Source organism: Phascolarctos cinereus, unplaced genomic scaffold, assembly GCF_003287225.1.
Source record: "Phascolarctos cinereus isolate Bilbo 61053 unplaced genomic scaffold, phaCin_HiC Scaffold_9;HRSCAF=440, whole genome shotgun sequence".
NCBI lineage: Eukaryota > Metazoa > Chordata > Mammalia > Diprotodontia > Phascolarctidae > Phascolarctos > Phascolarctos cinereus.
This window is the reverse complement of record NW_027556402.1, coordinates 264,911,474-264,922,154: the sequence shown is the minus strand read 5'-3', so window position 1 is coordinate 264,922,154 and position 10,681 is coordinate 264,911,474. Positions and strand designations below refer to the sequence as shown.

The 10,681-nt window shown below is 62.3% G+C and overlaps 2 protein-coding genes across 3 annotated transcripts in view; one reads left to right on the top strand and one right to left on the bottom strand.

The window, feature by feature from the left end:
• Window positions 1–89: 89 nt before the first annotated feature.
• On the bottom strand, window positions 90–848 carry POLR2L (RNA polymerase II, I and III subunit L). Its single transcript, XM_020979365.2, has 2 exons — window positions 650–848; window positions 90–305 (listed from the first exon to the last, which is right to left on the bottom strand). The coding sequence occupies exons 1-2, from the start codon at window positions 742–744 to the stop codon at window positions 197–199; spliced, it is 204 nt and encodes a 67-aa protein (XP_020835024.1). The 5' UTR covers window positions 745–848; the 3' UTR covers window positions 90–196.
• Window positions 849–1,154: 306 nt separating this feature from the next.
• TSPAN4 (tetraspanin 4) overlaps window positions 1,155–10,681 on the top strand; it is a 91,050-nt gene continuing 81,523 nt past the window's right edge. Inside the window, exons 1-2 of one of the 2 annotated variants that reach the window (XM_020979355.2) lie at window positions 1,155–1,249; window positions 2,036–2,127. The gene's annotated coding sequence lies outside the window, so the exon portion shown is untranslated. Of the gene's footprint in view, window positions 1,250–2,035; window positions 2,128–8,793; window positions 8,813–10,681 lie in introns of those variants that run through there. The other variant, XM_020979356.2, reaches the window with a different exon arrangement.

The following is a 10,681-nucleotide window of genomic DNA, read 5'->3' as shown; positions in this document are numbered from 1 at the left end:
AGAGGTGGAGGCCGCCCACCCCTGAGGCTATGACTCTCACTTCTTAGAGACCTTTCCCATGAGCCAATACAAAGAATTACCACTACCACTTTCCCAATAGTGACTTTATTGCCATCTCTGGAGGCCTTGTGGCAGACAGCTGATGGGGGCTCTTCCACGCGGCCGACGGCTGATCCAGGTCCTCGGGGATGGGGGCTCACTTCTCCAGGGGCGCATAGTTCAGAAGCTTCTCGATCAGGTCCACGTGGGCCAGCAGCATCCGACGGCAGCAGTAGCGCTTCAGGCCCAGCGCATCCAGGGCATCCCTGCAACGGAGCCATGAAAGGCGGAAGGAAGGGCCCACCCCCTCTTCCCCCGCCCCGCCCCCTCGGCTGCTTTGCGGCCCTTGACTTGGGTGTGCAGGGGTCCACTAGGACCCCATAGGTGCTTCCGGACCCTCATCCTGGGAGAGAAGGGCTGTTGTGACTCCCAATCCACAGATGGGGAAACTGAGGTGGGCACCCAGCTAGTCAATAGGTGAGGCCGGATTTGAATCGGGTCCAACTGCCTCTGCCCTGGGCTGTGACCCGAGAAGGGCGCGCCTGGCGCCCTGCTGGCACAAAGGCCCTACTGCGGGCTTTGCCGCGAGGGGCCCCGGGGAGGCACCTACCCTTCGGTGTACTCCGCCTGCAGCAGGCCCAGGTAGGCCTCCCACTTGTTGCCCACGATCTTGCCGCACGTGAAGCAGCGCACCGGGATGATCATGGCGAGGGCGAGGAGGTGGGGGCACCGGCGGCGGGTACACACCCGGACTTCCCCTCTCAGCTCCGAAGCTCCGTCCCGCCCCGTTTCCGCCCCGCTTCCGCTTCCGGCGCCTAAGCTCCTCCCCCTGGCGGCCGCTCCCACTGCCTCGAATTGGGGGCGCCCAGGAAGTGGCTCGACCTGGTTCCTCCTCCGCCCCCGTGCGGGTCCCCACCTGGCCCACAGCTCTGGTCCTCCGCCTCCGGGGTCGCGGGTTGCGTGGCCTCCAGAAGTCGCGGCGGTGGCGGGAGGATGCGGCCCCAGGCCTCCCCCCGGCGCGTTGATGATCTCGCCCGCCCCTACGGCGGCCCGTGTAGGCCAGAAGGCCCCGGAGAGAGCCCGAGCGCATTTCTCGCGCGGGATTTGAGTGACAGCTGGGCGGCAGCGGCGGCAGCGGCGGCGGCGTCTGCACTTAGAGTCCAAGCCAAGGCTGAGCTAGAGCCGCCGCCGCCGCTGCCGTCGCCCGCGCGTACGTAGCTCGCTCATTCGCTCCGGGCAGCGCGGGATGGGTTCCAGGAGCCTGCGGAGCCGAGCCTACCCCCCCAGTCCTGGACGGTGCAACTGGTGGAGGCGCCACCGCCTGGAACGCGCGCGGTGGCTGCAACTTGTTGCATGCGGAGAGCCAACGAGGCCAGTGGCCAGCATTTGGCCCCAGGACTTGGGGGAAACTTTCCGTCCTGGCCGGCTGGGGCTCGGGGGCACGGGGAGGGAAGTGACTGGCCCCTTCTGGTGCCTACAGCCCTTCGCATTCTCTGCCGGGCTCAGAGAGTGGGGAATGGACGTGCTGACCTCAGGGATCCGGGGGGAAGATTCTGACCTCCCTCCCCATCTCCAAGTCCCGAATTGGGTCCTCAGGGAAGGGGTTGAGGGAAGGACCCCGAGCCTCCCTGCCCCGGCCCCTGCCCCCAGGGTGTAGTCATCCCGGCCATCCCCCTGCCTCCAGCCTCCATCTCCCTCTGCATCTCGGGTTCGGCTTTAGGAACGTCCCAGTCAACACACAACGTACCCGCCACGCCCGACCCGGGATCGGGGGGCTCAGCTGCCCCTCCCCCGCCTCTTCCCCCACTTCGCGTCCCAGACGGGCCCGACCCCCAGAGCCGCCCCTTGCCTGCGGGTCCCCGCCGTCTAATTGGCTTCAGATGGAAGGCAGGGGGTGGGCTGGGGCGGGGGGGTGGCTTCCAGGCCCGGGGGATCGGGTCCCGGGAGAGCTGGAGCGGGCGGCGGCCCTGACGCAGGGCGCATCCGTCCTTTGCAGGCTCGATCCCGTCCGTCCGCTCCGGTCTGTGTGCTCCAGTCCCGGGCCATCTCTCTTGGCCTCTGGGGGCCCGCGAGAGCTCCTGGGCCGAGGTAAGTGGCTGCGAATCCCCCTTGGGCAGCTCAGGAAGCGGGAGCCGATGCCCCTTCTCCCCTGTCCGCTGTGGCCCTCCGGATCCCCGCGCTCTGCCCCGACCATCGCACGGGGTCCGGCCTTGGGTAGGGGCTGGCGGGCAGCATCTGCAGACAGATGGGGAGGGGGATAAAGCCGGTTGAAGAGGGGGTGTCACTGGCTTTCTGGGACTGAGGGGGAGGAGTAGAGACCCTGGTCCTGAGGAGGGGGAACATCCCATATCCGCCTCAGAGCTGGAAGAGAGCTCGGGGTCACGCGCTTGGTTTTTGGGAGGGAGCTGGCTCCCCTGTCCCGAGGCAGCCCAGCCCAGGCCTGCTCAGTGGGAGACTCTACCCCACACCCCCTCCAAGACCTAATCCCTGGCCACAATTGGGGCTGCTCTTGGGGAGCCCCTGGGAGGGGGGAGGGCCAACAATCTGTACTAAGCCTCAGTGATCCCTTGTAGCTAAGTGCTGGGGGCCGGGGAGGGGCCTGGATCCCAGGAGGGCTCCCGGGGGGAGGAAGGGAGGAAGGAGGGTGGGGGGCCCTGGCTGTCCTGTGCCTGAGCAGGGCTGGAAGGAGGGGGGCTCCGAGGGTCTGGCTTAGCTTCGCCATCTGCTATTTAATGACTAGACCAGGCTCCAGGATTTGGGGGCCTGGAAAACGCCCACCCCTGGTGGGGGGGCACAGGGAGGGCTGGGGCTGCCGAGCTGGCATGGCCCTACCCAAGATTAGTGGTGGGGAGAGCCGTCGGGGCCTCAGGCCCCCCTCCACTCACTGGGATGCTGAACTGGATGCTGGCTTCTGGTCTGTGGGGGACCCAAGGCAAAGGAAATGGCCAGACATGGGGCATCACAGGACAGAGAAGGTGCTGGGTTGAGGGAACCTTGGCCTAGTTAGCCATGGGGAGCTTGTGTCTGGGGGTGTTGCTTTCCTCCCTCTAGAGGAGAATTATGGGTCGTAGCCTAGGAGTTGGAGGTGGGAGCAGGACTGGACTGAAGATTTGAGGGTCTCAGTTTATCTGTCCAAGTATCCTGCTTGTACAGAGGAGCAAGCTGATGCCAGACAGGGTGAAGGGACTTGTCTAAGGCCATCTAAAAGGCAGTGGACAGAGCTTAGATCTCCAGAGCCCAGGCACATTCTACTGGACCGGGGCCCTGGGGAGGGCAGTCAGCCAGCCAGCATTATCTCTGGCTCCCCTCCCTCTCCTCCCCCTCCCCCACTCTCCTTCCCTCTTTCTATCTACCTTCCTCTCCTCTTTCTGTCTTCCCCCTCCCCTTTCCTTTCCTTTTCCTTTCCCCCTCTCCATCCCTTCCCTTCTCTCTGTCTCCCCCTCCCCTTTCCCTCTTTCTCCTCCCTCTCCTTTCTGTCTCCCTCCTCTCCTTTCCCTTTCCCTTTCTGTCCTTCTTCCTCCTTCCCTCCCTTTCCCTCCTCCCTCTGTCTCCTTCTCTCTGTCTTCCCCTCCCCTTTACCTCCCTCTCCCTCCCTCTCTTTCTCTCTCTGTCTCCCTCCTCTCCTTTCCCTTCCCCTTTCCTTCCCCCTTCCTCCCCTTCCCCATTTCCTCTCTCTACCTTCTCCCTTCCCATCTTCTCTTCCCCAAGAACTTCTATGCCTGTGAGCTGGGAGGGGGCAGATCCAGACTCCCAGCTAGCCAGTCAGTCATTCGCCAGCACCTACTATGTGCCAGCAAACAGGGTCAGACCACAGAGACTGGCATGAAAAAGCCCCTGCCCTCCAGGGGTTTCTGTCTAACGGGGAAGACAACGGGCATGCAGAGAAGGAAGGCAGCTCTGTCCTTCCATCTTGGGACTCGCTTCCTGCCGGCTCTGCGGAACAGAGACACACAGATATGATACCTGAGGAAGGGGAAGGAGGAGCCTGGGAGGCAGTAGCCATCCCACAGCGGGGAGTGAGGAGGGAGAGTCTGGATGCTGGCAGCCAGTGCAAAGGCTTGGGGGTTGGACATTGTGTTTGGGGAGAGCAGACCCTGCCCGGCAGACCCCCCTACTCTGATGCCAGCTGTCCTACAGGCTATGCTTTCTGGCTACTGAACAGAGACATCTGTACTTCATCCCAAGGGTGGTGGGGAGTGACACGGTCAGACACGCTCTAGAGTCAGATATGTGGAAAGTGGATTGGGGAGGAGAGAGGCTGGAGGCAGGGAGACTTTTGAAGTCCAGGGAGGAGGTGGTGGCGGTGGTGATGAGGGTAAATTCAGGGAGGTTGTGTGCTTTGGTGGGGGGGCTTGGAGCCTCGGAGAGAGCCCACGGGAGCAGGTGAAGGCAGTGAGAGGGGGCTGAGCACGGGGCCCGACCTTGGGCCGCTGACCCCTCAGCTTACTAGGGTTTATCACCAGCCCATCCCTGCCTCCCAAGCCTGCTCTGCCATGGCCAGAGGGGCCCCAGATGCCGCTGGGGCTATGTGGGGTTCGGGGCAAGGGCTGTCTCTGAGGTTGTCTGTGGACAAGACTCCTCCTGGTAATCCACTCCTCCTCCCATCCTGTCCCCCAAATGCCCTTGGGGGGCTGTTGTCAGTCTCAGGGCGTTCTCACCCCATGTGTATGGAAGCAGGTCCTCCCTTCTCTATGGCCCCCTTCCCCCTCCCTTGGTCCCCTGTTCCGCTGCTCAGTGCCTCCTGACCCCAAATCCTCCCCCTGCTGGGCTCTGGCACCTCTGGGGAGCTGCTGCTCCTGGGGCTAGGGAAGCAGCTATCCCTTGGCCAGAGAACTTGCTCCGGGTGGAGCCCAAAGCATCCATGTTTCCCACTCTCCAGTTGGTTCATTGGCTTGCCTTGACAGCGGGTGTAGCCCAGCCCTGGGCCTGCAGTCAGAGCCCCCCCCAGACCAGCGGGCAGAGCCCCCCCAGCCCTGGGCCAGTGGGCAGAGCCCCCTTAGACCAGCAGGGAGAGAGCTCAAAGGTGGGGCAGCAGTCCCGTAGGCCTCTGGCTCCTTAGGAGGAAGACCTTGTGCCCTCAGCAAGCGTTTGCCGAATGTTTCTAAGCTGACCAAGTACTTTTCTGTGGGCTGCCGATAGACAGGGGGATGACCTTCCTGTCCCTGGGTGTATTCAAGCGGAGGGGATTGTGTGGGTCAGCTGGCCCCCTGAGGTCCTTGCTCTGTGAGGATGGCCCCTCCCTTCAGGCCAGAAGAGGCTACCATGGGCCTGGGGGTATTGGAGCGCAGACTGGGCGTCCAGCGAGGCCTCACTGGGAGCCATGAGCCCTGGCCAAGCGGGGCCGCGGTGAGTTTTCAGCTGGTCTGTGTGTCCCCTGGTGTGAGGAAGGCAGGCAGCTTCCTGGAGGGCCTCCCTGCATTTCTGTGGCCTTGCCTGGTTCCAGCCGGTGTTGGGTTACAGGGAAGACATTCCCCAGGAGGGGGGCAAGGGGGAGATGGTCCTCAGGCGTGGAGAAGGCCAGGGGGCAGGCCAGGGGCTTGGCTCTCTGGGCGCAAAAGGGGCCATGTGGGGATCAGAGCAGCATTGACGGGGTGACACCAAGGCTGCAGGACTTGTCCCACATGTGGTCTGGGATCTGCTGCCCGAGATTTCCAGGCATTAGACTGGGAGACAAAAGGAAATTATTGGGTTTAATTTGGGGAGAGCTCCCCGCCCCAACCCTGCTGTTCTGAGGCCCGGGAGCCATCGGCTGGGGCAGCTGCCTTGGGAACAGACAGAGTGGTGGGGCACTGGAGGGGGGAGATGAACTAGTGGTGGGGACCTGGGGGCGGTGGATGGACCCCAGCAGCACCTGAGCCAGATGCTAGCCCTCCCTGGTGTGTTCATGCACATATTCAGAGCCATCTCAGGCCTGGGTATCAGTGCAATCATGGGCAGTGCCCAGGGCCAGGCAGGGCCCCAGGGTGGTGGCCCCTGAGTGAGAGGGCCCAGAGTTCAGCTTTCTACCTCTGTGGTCTTGGGCAAGTCACTTAGTGTCTGGGCCTCAGTTTCTCTGTTTGTAAAACTGAGAAGCCTGGCCTAGAGTCCTTTGATTTTGTCTGGGAGAAGGGCAGTCAGAGGTCAAGTCTGGCCTGGGAGCATGGGGGTGGGGCTGCCAGAATGGCCTGGGGTCATCTTCCTACCCCCGACTTTGGTTGTGGTGTTTGTAACCACCCGGTGACTGAAGCTTCTTCTGGCTCTTTGTGTGCTGTGGTGACCTTTAGCCACATGCTGCCCTTTTGCACTCCAGCCCACCCCTTGGCCTCTGGCTTCGGCCCCTTGGGCTGTCCCCCTTCTGTAACTGAGGGAGGGCCATCTCTTTCTTCTTTCCTGTCTGCAGTGGCCAGCCTAGGGCCTGGAGAGAAGGGGGGCCATGCTCCTTGATACTCCCTGCCAATCTCTGCCATCCAGGAAGGACTGTGAAGCGCCCCCCCCCCATTTAGGGTTAGGGTTGACCTGAAGTTAACGCCAGCCTGGAGAGGTCTGGGGAATCCCTGAGGGAGGGCAGGCCGGCTGCCTGGCAAGAACTGGGGTGAGAGACTACAGGGCCAAGTAGCCTAGCCAGGTCTGGGCAGTACACAGGGAGGGCCCTTGAGCCCAGAGGTGCAGCAGCTAAGGGCCAGGGGCCAGGGCAGCTGGGCCTTCTCTCTCTGGGGGACATTGCAGAGTGGCTGGCCCAGAATGGAAGGGCTGGGCTCTCCTTGGAGCTGCACAGCCAGTCTTGGGGGATGGGAGTGCTGGCCTTTCAGCGAAGTCCCTTCTCCCTCCTGGTCCTCCCTGCTGGCGCCCCTCCCGACGCAGGCCCCTCCATCCCAGCTGCTTCCCATGGTCGGCTCTCCCTGCACACTCTGAGAAGGCTAGCTCTGCCCTCGGGGCCAAGCAGAGCAGCCCCCCAGTCCTCCTTTCCTGGACGGCCCCCCTTAGATGCTAGGTGGGGATGGCCTCTTTTTCTTCCCAGCCCCTTTGCCAGAGGATGTGCCCTTCCTTCTGGGGGATCCCTGCGGTGAGATGCGCTCTGGGGCGGGCTGGCAGCACAGAAGGTTGGCAATACTTCTGTGCTGCCCTTTTCTGGGGGCCTTCTCCTGCATCCTCCATGGCTGGAGTTGGGGGGCTGAGGAGGCTGGCCCAGCCAGGCAGGCCCTCAGCACAGGCATGTTTGCCTTTGTGTCCAGCAGCCCAGCTCAAGGGCAGCTCAGTGCTCTTTGGGGAGGTGGGGGGGAGTGGAGGGACAGAAGTGGCCTCAGGCTGCCGTAATCCTCCAGGCTGGGGCCTCTTGCCTTCCTGGCCCAGGGGCTCGACCAAGGAAGGTCTGCAGAAAGCAGGGGCTGGAAGCCAGCGTACTGGGGCTCCCTGACCAGGCAGGGTCTGCTGGCCCTTGGCTGGAGCCTGGGCACTCAGCTCTTGGCTGAGTGATTCCTCTCGTGCTCATGATACTTCAGGGCCCTTTGTACCCAGACCTTGAGTGGTCACCTGTGGTACTGGTTGAACCCCTCTGCCTGAAGCCCTGCCCCCTCTTCCCCTCCCCCCCCCATTGGAACTGTGCACAGACAGCTGCTGAAGGGTCGCTGGACTGGACCCACCCAGAGAGCTGCAGAAGGCAGCCTCCCTCCCTTCTTCTGTCTGCTAGGGGTGGGGCAAGGTGTGGGAGTCACTCCCCGCCCTTGATCCCCTTTGGGAAAACTGAGGAACTCCTGGCTCTGCTCCTGGTGGGGGGTTGGACTTAGGGGGTGTGAGAGGGCGCTGTGGAAATTGTTCTGACTGAGGGCTGATCTCTGCCTCTCGTGGAGGGGGTCACTGCTCATCTTGGGGGGGCCGGAGGCCTCTGTGTCTCATGGAGGAGGTCATTGCTCATCTTGGGGGGGCTGGAGTCAAGATGATTCTCCACTGAACTCTTTTCAGGGAGGGCACTTTGCTGCTATGGGCCTCTGTTTTGTTACCTGTAGAGTGGGGCTGCTGGACCTCCCAGAACAGCTGAGGAAGGACTCAGTGCTTGGGTCCTTCCCTCTCCTTCTCTGCCCTCAGTTTCCTCTGCCTTCCTTGCTTCCCTCCCCGGCACTGGTCCTAGCTCTGTACCTGTTACTCCCTGCGGAGCTTTTTGGGGCATAGACTTTTGTTTTGAATTTTCCTTTGTATTTCCAAGGGCACATAGGCAGCTTTAAAAAACCATTTACTTGATTCAGTCGCAGAGCCCCACGGCTCCCTCGGCCTCTGCTTCCCGGTTACTTGTATATCTGGGTCTGGGCAGGTACCCAGAGAGGCTGCCTGGGAGGGGTGTGGGGCATCCTGTGTCTCAGGCTCTCACTTTTCCCCTTTCTCTGAAGGGCTTATGGCCGTGGAGGGTGGGGTAGGGTTGGGGCTCAAACTCCAACCTGGACCCAGAGTCTTCAGGAAAGCTGGCAGCCCTTCCAGTGAGTACTGAGCAGCTCTCCGGCTGCTCTGCCCCCTGCCCTGGGCCCTGGGGCTGCCTTGCACCCGGCGATGCCCACTTGATGCCTGGGTCCTAGTCGTCCATCCCTAGCCATAGTTCTGTGATGAATGTCAGGAGGTACCACTCCCCTGGGCCTGCTGCAGCTCGGCTCCCAGACTGCCCAGAAAGGCAGAAATTGGGAGTTCTTTCTGAGCAGGGAAAGGGTGAGTCAGAGATGGCACACAGGGTGGGAGCTGCTGCTGGGGCTGCTAGAAGGGAGTGATCGGCAGAGCTGAAATCATCCCAGAGGGAAACAAAGGCATGCCAGTGAGTGAGCTGGGCCTCTGGTAGGGACAAAATTGGAGAGGGGAGGTAGCCAGAGGTCTGACTGGGGGTGGGGCCCTGGAGACTGGGGGGAGGGGATAGGGAGAGCTGGGTCAGGGACCTGGGGAATGAGGGTTCATTATCTTGTTAGGGGGGTCTGAGTGACAGGGAAGCCCCTCACTGGCCCTGAACAGATGGCCTTTGGGGTTCCCCTGAGAGGGCTAAGAGGAAAGGTCTTGGGTGTGGCTGGGGTGGGGATGGACTCAAGTGTGGGGAGGACTTGGTCGGTTGGGGGGGTCCTCAAGGGAAGTGTGGAGCCAGAGAAGACCCCAAGGGCTCTGTATGTGGGGGGACGGACAGCCTTTTCTCGTGTCCCAGAGGCCTGGCTTCCTCCCCTGCACCCCCCTTGGTCTCTGGTCTTGTCTCAGAGCTGAGGGGAAGGGGCCCCAGCTTAGGGTGACCAGCCTGAGGGGAAGTAACGAGTTACACTGAGCTCCCAGAAAAGGCGGAGTAGTGGCTGACCCCGGCCGGCCAAGGAATGTGTGTGTGGGGAGCCATGGGGCCCTCCCTTATCTCCCTCTCCTCCTGCCCTCCTCCAATCCCGCTCGCCCCCACTTTCTCGTCCTCCTTTCTCCATCCCAGAACCCTTGGGGATGCTGCCCGGCCGGGATTCTCGGCCTGTAGATGGGCCGGACCGGACCAGACCGAACTGGTTAGGGGATCGGTCAGGTTCTTTCTCAGCCCTTTCCGGAACCTTGGGCCCCGCCCCCAGGGGACCTGTGGCATTCTGCTAAGCGGAGCATTCGCGGGTAGCCCATTCAAATCCACTGGGCGGGCGCGCGCGTGTGTGTGTGTGTGTGTGTGTGTGTGTGTGTGTGTGTGTGTATGTGTGTATGTGTGTGTGTGTGTGGAGGGGGGCATGGGCCTGCCTTCAGCTGCGAGCGGAGCCAGATGTGCTTAACTAAAATACCCTAAAGGAAGAGGGGGTGGGGGTGGGTGCGGATGCGGATGCGAGATGTGCCTGACTCTGACGTGTGTGTGGTGTGTGCGTGTGTGTGTGGTGAGTAGTGCGCATACGTGAAATATGTGTGCCTGCGTGTGTGGCGAGTGTTTCATGAAGTGTGGGTGTGTGACGTGTGTGCACACGTGAGGTGTATGTCTATGTCTATGTATGTGTGATGTGGTACGTGAGTGTGCGTGTGCCGTGATGGGGGGCTTACTTTCCGGACCGAGCTCTGGCCCATCCTGCGTAGATGTAAATTGTTAGGGAGGGTTGCTGCTAACAGCTGCCCCTCTGGTGCCGGGGCCCCTCCTCCCCCGCCCCTCCCCCACTGCTCTCCAACCCTGCTCCGCCCTCTGTCCAGCGGATCTGGCTGAATCATCTCCCCCGCCCCACAGCTAAGAAGCCCAAACAGCCTTCCCTCTCGCCCTGGGCCCGGCCCAGCTCAGAGGGGCCCGTATGATACGGAGAAGGGACAAGGGCGTGGGGGTGAAGAGAGAGGCCGGGCTCCAGGATGAACCCCGTCTACTCCCTCCCCCCGACTTTCTGCTGACCCGCAGTTCTGCTTGAAGCCCAAACTTCCTGGTGTGGTGGGAGTTGCTGGGGCTATTTTTAGCCGAAGGAATGTTGTTTTTGCTAGGCCTCATCTCCCTGCTAGGAAGGGGTGGGCTCTCTGGCCCCCCTCGACTCCAGCCTCCCCTCCTGGAAGGCGGGGCCGTGGAGGAGCATCTCCCCCAGCGCCGACTCCCCGCTCCTTCCTGGAAGGCGGGGCCGCAGGGAGGGGACATTTCCCCTAACTCCCGTTCCCCGCCGCGTCTAAAAGGGGCGGCCCAAGGGTGGGAGAAGAAAGGAACAAGCGTTTGTAGTGTCCA

What these genes read in the sequence shown, in the direction of transcription:
- POLR2L (XM_020979365.2), bottom strand. Translation starts at nt 744, where the DNA reads ATGATCATCCCGGTGCGCTGCTTCACGTGCGGCAAGATCGTGGGCAAC. An exon ending in CAGGCGGAGTACACCGAAGG is followed by an intron (nt 306 to 649) that starts GTAGGTGCCTCC and finishes GCTCCGTTGCAG; the next exon opens with GGATGCCCTGGATGCGCTGG.